The sequence below is a fragment of the Pogona vitticeps genome, chromosome 6, assembly GCF_051106095.1.
Source record: "Pogona vitticeps strain Pit_001003342236 chromosome 6, PviZW2.1, whole genome shotgun sequence".
Taxonomy (NCBI): domain Eukaryota; kingdom Metazoa; phylum Chordata; class Lepidosauria; order Squamata; family Agamidae; genus Pogona; species Pogona vitticeps.
This window is the reverse complement of record NC_135788.1, coordinates 24,420,013-24,437,172: the sequence shown is the minus strand read 5'-3', so window position 1 is coordinate 24,437,172 and position 17,160 is coordinate 24,420,013. Positions and strand designations below refer to the sequence as shown.

Below are 17,160 nucleotides of genomic sequence, written 5' to 3'. Positions count from 1 at the left end.
AAAACGTGAAGAATTGTTCATTTAAATACCTTTTGCAAACTGTCTGCACTGATCATTAAAGCTTGTTCCAGTTCTCTGATTCTACACTCTAATTTCTCTATTTCTTCATTCCGTTCTTGTACATCTCTCTGAAGCTGCTCCTTAGAGAGCAAAAGCTCACTGCATTTGTCTGTTTTTTCTTTGAGATGATTCGTTAACTGCTCAACCTGGGGGCAACAGATAAAAATAGATTCAAACTTCTGGAAATTTAGATATCAAGTATGATGAATCTTTCTGATAATAAGTTTAGAAGATTTATGCAAATGTAGGCCTTACATTCAAATGCATATTTGCGGGAAAGCTAGCCAGATTGTGTAGAAGAAAAAATGGCATAAGGAAATAAGAAGTGTCAATGTCTAAAATATTTAACTATAGAAAACCACTCAGAAAGAAAGGGTCAAGAGAATAAAGATAGGAAAGATAGAAGAATGTGAGGTGAGACAAAGAGAAAAAATAAGCTGCCATTCCTATTAAAAAGGAATGTTGAGGTTTTAGGCAACTAGAAAGACATCCTTAAAAAAGAAGTTAATTGGCCAGAGAGAAAAACAAGTACGAGAACACACTCATATAGAGCAAATAACAGATAGCTGTCAGCAGAAATAAGCTGAAGACCCTGCCAAATTAAATAAAGTACTATTGCACAGATACAAACAAAAACAGATTAAGTGAGTAATTTGGCAACTGTGTTTATTCCAAATACATTTGAGATTTACCTAGAAACGTTATAGATTCTACATGTAGCGCACAAAGAGTGTCCTGCCTCTGCTTTACCAGTGTGTTCATGAAGAAGGCTGGGTTGTCTTTTAACTGAATCATGAATAGAGCTAGTGTTATGAACAGAGATAGGCATGAACGTGGTTCATTTACCACTACAACAAGTGCTCGGCAGTTCGGTGCTCCACACCCTCTGGAGGGTGCCTGCTCAGAGGCAGCATCTCAGCTTCCCTGCCCCGCCTCCTCCAGTGAGGCAATATCAAATTCTATTTTTGCACTATTTCTACCGTTCTAAATTTCTCTATTAATGGTTAAAATAAAATGATGTATCTTACTTCTCGGTTTTGGTGTTCATTGACTGGCTGAAGTCGCTGGGGAATCTTAAGCTGTTGCTCAAGCTTCTGTATTTCTTGCTGGAACACATCTCTTTCATGCTCCCTATCAATTGCCTGTTCCTAAAATATAAAACATTAATCTTTTTTAATGCCAAATACATTTAAAGAAACTTCCAAATAAGGGTACAGTTCTTTATTTAGTTTTATTTCAAACATACATATTACGGACAGAAGAAACATGATGGTGTCATAAATCCATTATAGTATTACATACTGACCAAATTGATGACTAGACTGTGATGACATCATCAGCTGCAGGAAAGTGGGAGTGGGACTGATGGTGGGGATTTTCAGGCATTAATGAGTTCTCCCTCCTATTCCACAGATCAACAGGGACACCTAGGACCTTTTTCAGGGGTGGAATAGGAAGCTTTTAATTCCCTCCAAATGAATGGGGTGTGACTATGGCTTGGCCTTGGGTGATGATGTCATCACAGAACTGCAACTTAAGCAACAGGATTCTGGCCACTGGGCTATTTCCACTGACCACAGGCTAAAAAAACAGCTTTACAAGGCACTTGAGCTGCCAGGGAAGTCAACTGTTTTCCAAAACAACTACCTCATTTGTAGTTTTAGAAGAGGTAGCCACGTTTAGTCTTTGCTAGCATGTCAGGCAAAAATAAAACAAAAATAAAAAAATAAAGATGGCAAAAATGTTGTGGCACTTTAAAGACTAACTGCTATATTTTAACATGAGCTTTTGTGTCTGAAGAAGAGGACTTGTCCACAAAGCTCGCATTCAGATATAGCAGTTAGAATTTAAGGTGCCATGTTTTCGCCTTCTTTATTTTGTTTTATTTTTTTAAATAATTATTTTTTGTTTCTTCCTGACACACCTCATTTATGACTACTTGAACATGACTGCCAAGGAAGGAAAAAAGCAAATGGATATTTCACATATCTGTTCTTGCTTGCAAATTTACGGCAGAGCCAACATCAGATACCTTCCTAAATATACTACCATACATTGTAAAGTACCAGTAGAGGTATAGTGGTGCCTCAACCTATGAACGTTTCTACTTACAACCATTTAAAGTTACAACCATTTCGAGCTCCGGCCGCAAAATTTTGCTTCTACTTGCGACCAGAGCTTCCACTTACAAACAGAAAAAGGCAGGGGGAAAAGGCGGGAAATTCAAATTGCTAACAGTAGGTGGCGACAAGGCTGCTACTTTGTAGCTTTTTCACCCCAGCAGTTAGAGAGTGTGGGTCGTTGTAGGCTTCTGCTTCTGTGTGTGTGTGTGTGTGTGTGTGTGTGTGTGTGTGCGTGCGTGCGTGCGTGCGTGCGTGCATGTGTTTGCAGGGAGGCTTCAGGTTGCCTTGTAAGGTACGGTGCTGTTTTCTGCTTTTTAAAAACTGTTCTGGGTGTTTTTGCAGCATGGTTTTGAGCTGGAGGGGTTATATTTCTGTGCTGTGATGGGTCTTGGGAGGTTTGTTTGTTTTTTGGTTCCCCCCCCATTTCTGATAGGTCTTGGGGTGGTTGTTTGTTCTTTTGGCTTTTCCCCCATTTCCAGTGCGTCTTGGGGGGTTTGGTTGCTTTTTGGTTTTTTTGCCCCCATTTCCGATGGGTCCCGTTTCCAATGGGTCTTGGGGGGGTTGTTTGTTTTTTGTTCCCTCCCTATTTCTGATGGGTCTTGGGGGGTTGTTTGTTTTTTGGCTTTTTCCCCATTTCCAGTGGGTCTTGGGGGGTTTGGTTGCTTTTGGGTTTTTTTGCCCCCATTTCCGATGGGTCCTGCATGCTTCCCTTGCTTTTTCCTTTGTTTTCTTTGCATTTCCGACCTGCCTCCTTTGTTCTCTGTGCATTTCTGATCTGCTCTGTTGGCTTTCTGTGCATTTCCAATGGGTCTTGCATGCTTGATTGATTCCCCCCCCCGCCACCGCCGCCTTTTGGCTAGAAGGGATTAATTGCATTTCCAATGAGTCTTGCAGTGATTTTTTTTTGTGTGATTTTTTTCTTTGGTCAGAACAGATTAATTGCATTTCAATGCATTCCTATAGGAAATGGTGCTTTGACTTACAACCATTTTGAGTTACGTCCATCTTCTGGAATGGATTATGGTCATAAGTGGAGGCACCACTCTGGTGTAAATCATACTGAAAATGTGCAACAAAATAGTTCGCTAATTTTTCAGGATTTTTATATTACGTCAGTGCCTTAAAGTAGAATTTCTGGTTGTACTGCAATAGCACATTTAGATTATTCCTCAGAAACCAAATCAAATCAGTTAGCTCAGTAAATATATAAATGTCATGGCCAATTTTGGCACACCATAGTAAACAATTCTCTACTACTTCTCACACCAGAAAACATTACATGTCTGCAAACTACCAGTTACTCTTCAACTTGATTTTATAACATTTATATAACATATAAAGAGGTAACTTCACATTCTGTTAGGACACTCTCTCTTGTAAGGACGCTTGGGAATCTATTTTCCAGTTTGAAGTCACATTTTAAATTCTGAAGTCTGGTTTACAAATTTAATGCGTTCTACGGGATGTTTACATAAAGTGAAAAATTTGTAAACTGAAACACGGATTGCCATAGGAACGGGGGCAGTGCTATAAACATCCAAGCACAATGCATCTGGGGGAAACTTCCTTCACAAACTGAAAAAAAAAACCCAAAATGTAAACCAACGCATTAGTTTCAACGGATTTCTGTTCGTAAACCAAAAATTATGTTAACCGAGGTGTTCGTGGGCAGGGTTAATTACAGGTTTGAAAACAGCTTTCTCTTATTTTGTTGTAAATCAGTCAATTTGTAACCCATCTTTTACTTACATCTAGGAATTTTTTTGTTTTTTCAAGCTGTTTCTCCAGAGCTTGATTTTGCTGTCTTAGATCCATTAACTCTGCATTTTTTTCTTGCTCTAGTTCCAAGAACCGGTTGACCTGCTCCTCTATATCAGTTTCCAGTACTTTCACTTGCTTTTGAAGGTAGTCATATTCTTTTTCAGCCTGTCGCTGCACTTCTATTTTTTCTTTCATTAGCTTTTCTGTCTCTGCCAACAATTCTATTTCATAAAGAAATCAACTATTTTTAGATATGCAGAGTTAAGTTAATTTGCCAGAATAAACCCATTCTGAAAACTATGCAGTCATGCTACAATATATTACCGGATGGAAAAAAGTTTGGGCTTTGCCAAGATTATATGGTGTCTTTTACTACATCTCTTGATTAATTAAGAAGAAAGAATATCACAAAAATCATACAAATACCCAGAAGAAAGTCTGAGACAGTTTCATCTTTCTTTACAATACATACTGATTTAACTAAATAAGCCTGTTTGTGAGGTATTAGTGGACTAATAAAGGTACTGTCCAGCGTTGTTTTTTAATTGACTATGTGGATTACATTGCTTTTTCCAAGCAAGGACATTCTCCATCATTCAAGAAACATGGCACTGAACTGAGAATTACATCTTCCTCCAACTCATTTAACTGGAACTGACTATGCCTTATCTAATGTGTAAACTAATTTATATCTCAAAGTTGTCTGATATGGGGTCTGCCATGTTTCTCTATACCTGCCTATGTTTGCAGCAAAGTAGAATCCGTGCACTTCAATATAAAGCAATATGGGAGACTGCTGAGTGATTGGCAGCTCATTTGACTACCAAGTATGGGTGGGACAATGAAATCTATATCACCTCGATGAAACCTGAAACCTGCCATCTCAGCTGACTCCATAATGATGCAAATTCTTCCATTTTGAAACTTGCTTTAAACAAGAAATCCTGGTCCATAAATCTCGCTCTAATTTTCCTCTTCTACACATCCTCTCTAGCAATGCCCAACATGATGAAGATTCCTACAGGACTTGAAAACTAGCACTTGTCAGTGAAATTTTAGTAGTCCAATAAAAGCATTCCCTGCTCCCCACTTTTTGAGCTGATGTAACTGGTTAACCATCTATATAGCTCATTAACACAAATAATAATTAAATATATTTTAATAAAAGTGGGGCAGGTGTATGATAGTATAAAACCCAACTACTTTCTCATCCAGAAGGGCTGAACATGAGCCAACATAAATTTTCAAATAAGCAGGACATACAACATTTGAATGAACAAATAGTACAGACCTTCACCTGGTGAGTTACAAGAACAGCAGAGATTACAATTTCCTACCTGCAGTTGGAAATGCTACCCTCCCCAAGTCATTTTTCACTGTTTGGGGAAGCCAAACATTGAACCACAGCTAGCTGAGACCTAGTGTCACATATCTCTTTCTCACGCCATTCCAATCAATTTGAATGTTTAAGGCTACATTGAGCAGTAAGACAGCCATTTCCCATGTGTGCATCTCCCATCTTGAGGCTTTAAAGGTGTGGGTAAGGGGTGCACTGTGTTTTTTTCCTTATGGTCTGACATTTCTGATACTACCAAATCTGCTTTTTGCAGAGGATGTGTCCACTGATATAACATCAGAGGGACTACATAAAGCATGTATTATCTAACATTACATGCAACTAAAAGAGATGCTAAGATAAGGGAAATATCTTGGCCTCTCTTTTAGTTCATATTACCAGTATAATAGATATAGACATTGCAATCATAACTCATTTGTTGATCTTAAGTTACGTTTGCAGCTGAGTAATGGCTTTATGGATCAGACTCTTTGACAAGTAAATGAAAGAAAGCAAATAAGAAAAGTGACCAGATAATGGTTTCCCTTTTTTTTGGACTACACAATACAGTTCTTTGGGTACCATCATCTTATATCATCCTTGCTTGCTTAAACATTGTGCGTCAATACAGATGTCATACAGTATTTGGAAAGGGTAGAGCAAACCAATCTTTTTACAGCTTAAAACAAACAAACCTGAATTCACAAATCATTAATTGAATAAGATGATGGTTCTTAAGGGAATCTTATTCTTTGAAGAGTTATCCCAATGAATTATATTTAGAAACTGTGAGCAATTGTTATTAAAAAGAAAACTATGAACATGAAACACAGCATGAAAGCTGCAGACCAGCAAAAGTTTATGTCAGTAAGCTGAAAGCCCAAAGAGAAACCATGATTAGTAAGCGTCAGTAGTTGTTAACTCTGCCACCCAATGAAAGATTGGCCATGCAATATACAAACACACCTGCTTGGGAAGCTGCATCGACTGCAGCATCTACTAGGCCTAGGAGAACAGAAAAAAAACAAGAAGCAAAAGTAATTCACATGCCATCTATAGTTTTTCTCAAGGTGCAATACTGTATGAGAAAAATGAAGCTGAAGACAGAATGTGGAATTCAGTGAAAATGCCTGATGGTGTAAGAAATGTGTCATTATTTGGTTAAGCATGATAGCGACTCAGTTTCTTTCAATAAAGAAATGTACTTTTTCTAGAAACTCTTAGAACAGCCAACTCACATCATAGATATTATAAATTCAAAACAAAACACAATTTATGAATATATCGATTGCAAGATTAATTTAAAATAGAAAACCTGATTTTAATAGTTTTACATGTTATACTTTTTTCAGAATGAATGAATTCCTAACTACCCCTTTGTTACTAACTTTTGAAAAGCCTTTTAACCAATTTAAATAAAATATTTCATGTTACCGAAAAATACAATTAAGGTGTTTTTCTTTACTCCTTTAAAATATAATTGTATTCGTTTTAAAGAACTGTTTGCAAATCTCAAAGACATTCTGTATTAGAAACAAGATTAAAGCATGAATTTGCTTTATGAAAGCAAATATTAGTTGAACAAATACTTATGCACATTAAATAAGCTTTTTATTTTCATTCTACACCCTACCCAATGAAAAGGTGAGTACAAAGTGACATAATTAAAATAAATACAGATCTTGATTCCATACCACATCTTACTTAGAGGAGGTAGGAATGATTGTTTTAAAACAATTACACAGAAATGCAGTCCATTTCTGTTGTATACATCCTTTTCAATCTCTAGCACATATCTAATACCTGGAGCATTTTGCAATACATATAGTCATTTACATATTTTCCTATGTATATGGACATTTCACTGATCACAAGAAGCTACGGCATGTTTATGGACTAAAATTTTACATCAAATTCATTATGACTTCAAAGTTGAACTCTCCAGTTGTGTTGTGCTTACAGTACTGAATTTTGGTAAGGGAACAAGCAGACTTGTTATGAAGCTCACTGGGTGATCTTTGACAAACTATGTTATTGAAAATAGCTTATCTCACAAAATTATTGTAAGACAAAATGTAGCACTGATGGAAGAATGACTATGTACATAACCAAAATGTGTACGTCGAGTGTTATTTCTGACATATAAAAGGCTGGATAGATCTTTGTGGAAGACTATGTTGTATTAAATTGGCTGAGATACATTCCATCATAAATCTATGCCTGCACTGACCAGCACTGTTGCCATTTGTAATGGGTTAGCCTAGTATTAGCTACTCATTCATGTTCCTGGCTTTTGTTCTAATACCCCAGGCAGGCTTGAGTTGCACAGTATCCTGTACAAAAAAACCATCTCAGCCTCATTCCTGGTCAATTGTTTTTCTTTTTGGATCAGACAAAGGCAAACAGCACAGCATAAACTGGCTATAAGAATACATCAATGTCCAATAGTAAAGATTTGACTCTGAGTTTTCAGCTTGATATTCAAATCTTTAGTCATGTAGCTACAAAGGGATAAATTCTATGCTATGTTTACTATCCAGCAGATAGAACAGACCCTAACATTCTAACACAACCTTTTACTACAGATTCATTCTGCAGCCACAAAAATTACACATGGCTACAGCACACCAACTCTATGAAAGAATTATTAATGCAGAAATTGGGTTCTATATTTTTGGCATAACAAAACATTTAACTAAAATACATTAGTTAAACAATATAGATCTACCTCCATGTCAACACTTAAAAATTTTTAGGCCAAGTTATCCAGAAAACATTTGCAAATCTTTTGGGTGAGGAACTGAGTAGTTAAACACTAGAAACCTACACAGCTCTAATTCACTGGATTTGGGCTCAAAAACACCCCAGTAGATATTTGACACAGTCACTTTGACAGAAGGAGTACTGACTGTTTTATCCATGGAAAATTAAAGCTTTGATTTAGTCTCGCTAATAAAACTGGATTAAGTAGGTACCTACCAAATCCACTAAAGATATCTAGAGTATTTGCCCCCAAACTATTTATCTAAAGATACTTTACTTTCCAAGCAAAAATATATAAAAAAATACACCTCAGGAACAATCTTTGGAACAAAAACCTAATTGAGCAGCTGGAGTATCACCATCAACTACCTGTTATAACATTCACATTAGCTGGAACACAACATGAAAACAATGAGTGGATCCTTGTTTCAATTAAGTGTTGACTGTCATAGCTGGGGTTGGAAAAGAGTTTTTTCCACACGTCATTATGGACAGCAATTTTCATCCAAAATTGTTGCACAAGCATCCTCACGTAGTGCATTTGTTCCTTGCTTGGGACAAACTATCTCAATAGCATGACTTGGTTTTAAGAAACATGGAAAGTCTTGTTACACAAAGAGCAGCTGATCTGATGGTTCTTATTTTTCTTTGCTCTCCCAATGTTTTACAAAAACAATGAAAAGACCTTAATAAGAATTAAAAAACAAGCAACATCTTCAAATGATTGAGGGGAATACATACGTTGTTCTATTGGTCCTGCATCAGCTTTCATAGCATCCTTTTGTCTGAAGAATAACTCCTTCTCTTCTTGAAGCTGTTGCCTCTCAGCTTCTAGTTCCTGCAATTTGTTACCTGTACAAAGTAGCTCTTGCTCAAGATGGTCTATTGCATCTATTTTTTCCTGGATTTGCTTCTCCAGAAGTGATTTTTCATCTGCATAGCCATCAATAAGATCTAAAGGAGAAAAAAAGATAAAGCAAATGCTAAAAAGAAGCATGGTAAATTTTCTAGCACATATTTCAAAAGGATTTTAGAAAACCTGTTGGCAAGGATAATCAGAATGTCAATGGCAGTGTGAAATCACCAGTAGAAACATAACTGTGACTGAAGCAAATTAAACTGGAATACTTCCATCTGCAATTTTTGTTTTTCCTTCCTAATTTAAAAAAACATATAGCTTGACTTAATACACTTTTGTAATTAATTTGGGCTAGGTACACAATTGTTTTACACATGTTTTTGACAAACAGGCTATCACAGCATCCCGGTAGTCATAAAACTGTTCTCCATTTGAACTTTTAAAATAGAATAAAAACTGTTTTTCAGTGGATGGCTTTGTGCATTAACTTAATAATAGGCACAATGTGCTCCTAAATCCTATAGCACCTAAAAGAGATGAAGGCTTTACATAAATGTGTTGCATTTAATCTCATTCTGAAAGCACAGTATGATAGAGAGATAGAATAAATATCTAGCTATTTTTATTTATTTATTTATTTATTTATTTATTTATTTATTTATTTATTTATTTATTTATTTATTTATTTATTTATTTATTTATTTATTTAGATAGATAGATAGATAGATAGATAGATAGATAGATAGATAGATAGATAGATAGATAGATAGATAGATAGATAGATAGATAGATAGATAGATAGATAGATAGATAGATACAGGTAATTTCCTCCAGCAGGAAATCCCTCCATGACCCCCAGAGTGACAAGGAGATTTCCCAGAGTAGCAGAGGGAAGAAATACTGAGCAGTGTTCCCCTCCCCTGCCACATATTGCCAACTGTTATTATCCTTCTTAAAATTTTATAGTTTTGCTACTCTTGGCAATTTCAGGTTCTTATTCTGATCGCTTTCAAACTGTGTTACTCTGCATGAGACAGTACAGTCACTATTTGAAGACAAAAAGGACAAGGATCCAGAACAGACATGGTGGCTTGAATCTCTTCAAGGGTCCTATCTGCATCCTTGGCTTATACAAACAGAAACACATTGATTATTACTGGAGAAGCAGGGACAGCATTTATATTTGCCAGATGTTGTTAGCTGTAAGTCAGGGTGAAGTGGAGCAGTTTTATCTATGCAAATTCTTCATAACAGGTATGCTTTGTTTAGTTTATGATTATTACAGTCCAGGACCAGCAAAATCCATTAATAATAATACAAGTTACATTTACAAGGCAGTCATAGTGCTAAAACAAAGGAAAACAGAGTTAAAGGAAAGTTATAGCTTAAAATCATTATCCATTAATTTTTTACATAACATATGCAGCTGTGAGAAATTTTGCACAGGTAAGTGTAATCTGGGGATTAAGACCTAAAAGTAGTTTATGTGAGATCTTTGTTTCTGGACAGCCCAAAAACTGGTTAAGCAAAGGAAGATGTTATTAGCTACAAGTCAGGGTGAAGCTGAGCAATTTTATGTATGCAAATTTTTCATAACAGGTCTGCATTTCCTTCTTGTGAGCCACAGTATAAGAGCTCCATGACCACTCGAGATCCTGTTGGATGACAAATGCAACAGTAGCAGAGAGGAATGATTTACCGGTATTCACTGTCAGCATCACCATACAGTAAATCTTCCTAACAGCTGTACCCTGTGTTCATTCAGGCCTGCTTCAAATTTCTGCCATCATTCCTCCAGTTGCCAGCTCATTTATTTCATTACCAAAAACTTCACACTGACTAGTTTAGTTCCACTTAATCATAGGGGATACTTATGAGCAATTATGTCCACCACTTTTCCTAAAAAAAATTTCATTACAACAAAACACCCTATGCTCTCCGAGTCATCTATTTTTGGAACAACACATGCAAACCCTATGAACTATGTGACAAGGCATATGGTGAGGATTGAACCACAGTAAATCATAGCAAGGCTATCACCATGCCACCGTGCAAGACCATCCCTTCTCTCTCCTTGCCCACCTGCACAAAAAACCCAAGGTGGGCAAGGCTGAGGCAGACTGGCCACCCTTAGCATCATTCAGCCAGTTCTCTATAATAAAAGCCAGGTTGATATGTTTATGTAGAATCTTCTGGACAGCTATATTTTCTCATTCACCAAACCAGCATTCAGTGGCAGCACTGGCAACCCAGGAGGTCTACTGCCAGGGCTATCCAGATTATCTGAACTGAAGGACGACCAACACTTTATTTCTTTCTCTTTTCTCATAATTGTTTAACTTCCTCCTCATTCTGTGACTCTCTTTCCTGTGTAATCACCACCTGCTCTCCATCACCACAATTCACACAGAAACACATCCCTTCACGAGCAACCTAAACTAAAAGAAAATTGATAAGCTGATGCGATTTTTAACTTCTTCTAACAAGGATCTAGTTCAGAAAATAGGCTACTACAGGAAAGAGTCCTTCAGATGGAGAGCAAGCAGCTACAAGCAGTTGGATGGCATTTACTCACTGTCTCTCTGGCAGATACTGGGTATTCTGGGTATTCTTCCTCCTCCCTTTTCAGGGGTGTTATGCAGTGGCTTCAGTCTTTCCTGAGATGCAAGGCCATAAGGTGTTGGAAGACTCCTGTTGGGTGCTCTTATCTTTGACCTATAGGATCCTTCAGGTTTCTCTTCTGTCCCCAATTCTATTTAATGTACAGTATACAGTGGTCCCTCGCTTAACGAGTGCCTCGTTTAGCGATGAATTCGCATAACGATGTGTTTTTTTAGAAAATAATATGCACCGTATAACGATGTTTCCTATGGGCAATTTTCGCTTAGTGAAGTTTGGGACCATGCTTCACATAACAAATGCGATTTTAGGTCCCCTGCTTCACTTAACGATGTTTCTTTTTTCAATTTAAAAAGTGTCTTAGAAGGGTCAAAAATGGTTCTAAATGCTTGGATTCGTTAGAGGACCCCCTAAGTCATGTGTAAACCTGATTTGGCTTTGATCTGACTTTTCGTTAATTTATGGTGAATTTTTTTTTCGGCCCATAGGAACCAATGGACCTGTCAAAATCTGACAGCTCCACGCTTTCCTATGGGGGAGAAAACAATTCACCATAAATTAACGAAAGTTCAGATCAAAGCCAAATCAGGTTTGCACACGACTTAGGGGGTCCTCTAACGAACCCAAGCATTTAGAACAGTTGCTGAGTCTTCGTTAATTTTTTGTGAATTTTTTCTTCCCCCATAGGAAACAATGGAGCTGTCAGATTTTGACAGCTGTCAAAAGTTGAGGGGAAAAAATTCACCATAAATTAACGAAAAGTCAGATCAAAGCCAAATTAACTTTTGCATCCATTAACTGGGTGCAGAAGCTAATCCAAGCATTTAAAACCATTTTGACCCTTTTATGACACACTTAAATTTGCAAAAATTGACTTCGCAAAGCCATTGAAATGTATTGAGTCGGCTTCAATACATTCCAATGGAGGAAACATTGTATCGTTCAACGATGTTTCCTATGGGTTTTTTCGCTTAAGGACGGCAATCCGTGCCTATTGGAACGGATTAACCGGTTTCCAATGCATTCCTATGGAAAATGGTGTTTCACATAATGATGTTTCACATAACGTGTTTTTTTTTTTGGAACCAATTAAAATCGTTATGCGAGGCACCACTGTATATGACACAGTTGGCTCTGCAGAGCTTTGGGATTTGGTGCCATAGTAATGTTGATGACATCCTACTGCATCTCTTCTTCACATCTGAATCTGTGGAAGCTAGTTCTAAACCCAAATATGGTGTTGCTAATGGACTAATAAGGATTAACAAACGGAAGCTGAATCATGAAAAGACAGGAGAGCTCCTAGGCATGAAAAGGCAGATCAAGGAACAAGGATCCAGTCTGTACTAGATACAATTACAGTTCCTCTGAAAACCTAGCTTCCCAGTTTGGTTTGGTACTATTAGTATGGATTCAATCCTGAGTGGGAAAGCTAGTTTATAATGGAAAACACAGGCCATGTGCATCTACTAGCTAAAACAGCAACTGATTAAAATGTTATTACATTTGAGTCCTACTTTCTAGTTTTTTCATTTTAGGCCTGAGAAAACAGTTTTTGAAAGGAATCTGCATGTCATCGTACCCTACAATAGAGTCATGGCCAAAAATATTGGCAATTCTGTCAGAAAATGCAACCCTTCTCTCAAAAAATTGTTGCACTTGCAAATGTTTTGGTACTCACTGTGTGGGATTGTATCAAATTTGACTTTTTTTCCTGTGTTTTTTGTGTTGTTCCAACACAAACCAAAGAAATGAACATGTGAGCACCAAAACATTTGCAACTGCAACAATTTTCTTAGAGAAAGGTTGCATTTTCTGACAAAATTGCAAGGGTGCCAATATTTTTGGCCATGACTGTATCTACTGATATAACAGCTACAATGGCTGATAGGATGTCTGTTCTTAATGAATCAAATTTAACAGATTTTGAATCATATATACAATCTGGTATTATGAATATAGAGGGTGTAATTCCCACTTCATAAGTTTAACTTACAAATATTTATATTTTTAATAATATTTCTACATGTTAGGAATGTACCATTTTCTTTTTACTCCAAATTCCAGAACTCTCCATTCTGGGAGTTCCACCAGACCAAGACCTGGAGAAAGGCTGGGCTGGAAAGCTTCATGGCTGGAGAGAGGCCAAGCTTTGACCAAGATGCCTGTTAGAAAAAGAAGTAGCAAAAAGTTGGGAGAATTCTGGGACTTGGAGTCCAAAAACCCCAAGTGGCAAATCCCTTTGCACACATATTGGAAGGACTGAAGTTGATGAAAGAGTTCTATATAAAAATTGCCAGGATATAACCATTAAAATCTTAATTAGCTGCTTTCTGTATCAAATACTCAAATAAATGTTGCTTGCCCATCAGAAGAACAAAAGAATGTTAATGACGGTCTTCAAAGAAACCAAACTACATAGTTTGAAATACATGTTAAGGAGAGGTTAGCTGATATATTGCAGGAAACCTTTGATATTCCTTTCTTCCTTCACACAGTTGTAACTCCCTTTGGATAAGACATTCACATGCATTTTTTCTTCATTTGTGATCTATTTGCTTTCTTTTTCTCTTTTATAGCAAGCTTTCTTTCTTTCTTATTGGTCCAAATTAATGTTCTTTGTTATTTACTTGCTTTACTCTATTGCTGGAAAAAAGAAGGATAATTCATCCACAACCACCCAAAAATGTGAGAAGCAATGCAAGAGACCACTAAATTGAAGACGAGGGATTTGCAGTACATTCAAGTCTTACATAGCAGACAATATGTCACTTACTCTCTGCTTTGCTGAGCTCCAAAGCCAATTGCTCTCTAGCTTTAACCTCTTCCTCGAATCGTTCTTGCAATTCTTCCTGACATTTGAGTAACTCAGCAATTTCTTGTTCTTGCTTAAAGGATTCCCGCATCAACTCTGTCTGTGTCACTTTAGCATGTTCAAGCTATGGGATAAAAAAATTAAAAGGTTAATATATGATCTTTAAAGTACATTTTACCAAGTCTATATGTTGTGGATCAATAAATAATCTGGAAAAAGGCTTTTTCATTAACTTCAGTAAACTTCAAGGTCAGAACTTTATTACCCTCACACAGCATGGCTAATAAGACAAGCAAATGCCTGCACGCTATAGCATAATGAATCATACTATCACATGACAATATCCGTGTCTAAGTGCCGGAACCTGAGACTTCCTAGTTTACATTAATTTATGGCAGGCTGTGAAGATCAAACTTTCAAGTGCTTGATATAAACTTCACAATATGACATCTTCCATCTAATTAGAATGGAAGAGGATTAACATAAGACAACTGACTTCATGAACCAAACAATAATTCTGCTTCTTCAAAAATATTTGTTTTGTTAGTATGCTCAAAAAATTCAAGGTATATTGAATAATATTCATGCATCTAAAAGAAACAAAATCAGTTAGATCAAAGCTCTAAAGCAGAAAATCACAATGATGGTGAAACAATCCTAAAGTCAACTTCTTAAAAAGGATCTAAACACTCTTCATAACATTGAATATTGTTATCTACATTTTCTATCAACTGTTTAGTTTTGGTAAATGTCTACATATAATTTACAGAGCTTTAAAATTGGAAAATTGGAAAACCTTTCCTCTATCTGGAATACAGTAGTCTAAAAGATTAGTACTTCACTCTGCTGCAAGTGCCAAAAATTCTGTTATTCTGGTACGAATGGGTCTCTGAGCTGTGCTGATGTTAATATATGGTCAGAATCACATAGGAAACTTGGGAAAACAACACTTTCAGATATGTATAGTTATTAGTAGTTTAAAATCGCATCAGCTTATCCAGAATGCCCCTGACTCTCCTCTGTTAAACAAGTAAAAAAGTTTCAGTTTAACTACTGAGAGCAGCAAAAGGTTGCTAACATTTCATGTAGTACTCATATTACAAAATGAGACAACACGTATTTGTTTAACTACAGGAATTAAAAGAACCCACACCCATGTTTTTATAAGCATATTTAATGGTACATTGTGTATACTCAGATAATGCTGAAACCTTTTTAGCATGGCAAATTGCACTGGAGTAGGCCCACTGAATCAGTAGGTATTTGGTGATTAAACTTCTATATAAGCTCCATTGATTCAAGTGAGCCTATTCCAGTTGTGACTTACTTTAGTGTGACACAGAAACTTACTACGCGAAGGAATAGGATTTCAGCTCGTATGTTTATGGATTTGTTAAGTCTAACAAGTCTAAGGATTTGTTGAGAAAGACTTGCTTCTTTCAACCAGTATTTTAATAATGATTAATGTGGACAAGCAGTTAATGCTAAAGGCTGTCTTCTAGACATTTGGTTTCTAGCACTACCAGTAAACACACACTCACGCAAACACAAACACACACACACAAACACGTGTAGTTACTTTGTTCCCCCCACCCCACCCCTAAATATAGCTTTTTGTGAAAGGAAAAGAAATTGAGAAAAAATACTTGAAAAAATAGGAGAAAGCTACAAGTAGAAAATCATAACATCTGGACATATAGCCATGCATATACCATAAAAATCTATGGATGAGACAGGACAGATAAACAACAAATTATCTCCAAATCTGAAAATAGTAGAACGAAAGCAAGGTAAAGGATGATAGCATGGTGAAGAATCAAAAGCCCACTCCATACAGCATAGCTACTTGTCAGCACCTAACCAGAAACATTATATAGAATAGCCTGCTATAGCCAATTTTATTTAATAACTGAAGTATTTTATCAGAAAACAATCCTGGACTATTATTTTTGTTCTATTTTACTGTACATTTAAGCCAGGACAGATAAGAAATTAAATTATCAGTATGGCTCTTACAAACCACTAATACAGTATATTCTGCCTCAAATGTCCACTTAACCTTTCTTCTGTAATGTATTTTTTAATCTTCTGGTAAATAATTTTTTTACTATTTTTAAAGGACAAAAAGAAGCATATATAGAGAGAGTTGAAAATGATATTTATATTAAATTATTTCTATTAAAGGAAATGTGATTACTAAACATTAGTATAATAAGGTAAGATTTAGGTACATCATTGTCAAGCCTGAAGTTTAAATGTTAAGCATTGAAGGAATATAGCTACTGTATTTGGAATTTGGTACTTCCAGGTCTTTTTAGAACATAATACTGAAAACAATGAAATCAGTTCCACTTTTTAATGACAATAATTTTGGACAAGTTTGTCTAACTCCTCCTGCAAAATGTTTAATAAACTGCATTAAATAGTTTTAAAACATTCCTTATTACAGTATATGATAGTTGTGTAAGACAGAGACAAACACAAAGATACAGAAACACAAAAATAACAGTTTGTTGAAGTTCTTTCATACTTACTGAATAAGGAGGAGAAGGCAAAGAAATTTTGGAAATAACTCTTAACCTATGTCCATTTCTCTTGTGGCTACCATGAAAAATTGAAGTATTGACAACTACAGAGTTATTTTCATCCAAATAGCCAGTGAAAGGAAAAGGATATGGCAAAGGAACACGAGATTCAACTTCAAAACTATTTTCTTCTTGTCTTTTTTCTGACTTCAAGGCACTAAATATATTTGATGCCCAGTATGTACGATAAGAATCCATTCCAGAAAAACGTATTGCTGCCCCTTTTCATCAGATGTCTT

At 36.3% G+C, this 17,160-nt stretch overlaps 1 protein-coding gene across 10 annotated transcripts in view; it reads right to left on the bottom strand.

The window, feature by feature from the left end:
• Window positions 1-17,160, bottom strand: part of AKAP9 (A-kinase anchoring protein 9) — a 119,759-nt gene that overhangs the window by 28,422 nt on the left and 74,177 nt on the right. For 8 of the 10 annotated variants that reach the window (XM_073003168.2, XM_073003162.2, XM_073003167.2 and 5 more), the window contains 6 exons: window positions 14,298-14,460; window positions 8,785-8,997; window positions 6,247-6,285; window positions 3,933-4,165; window positions 1,089-1,208; window positions 30-206 (listed from right to left, as the gene is read on the bottom strand). In XM_073003168.2, coding sequence (XP_072859269.2) covers window positions 30-206; window positions 1,089-1,208; window positions 3,933-4,165; window positions 6,247-6,285; window positions 8,785-8,997; window positions 14,298-14,460 — 945 coding nt within the window. The remainder of the gene's footprint in view (window positions 1-29; window positions 207-1,088; window positions 1,209-3,932; window positions 4,166-6,246; window positions 6,286-8,784; window positions 8,998-14,297; window positions 14,461-17,160) is intronic. The other 2 variants (XM_073003165.2, XM_073003170.2) reach the window with 1 other exon arrangement.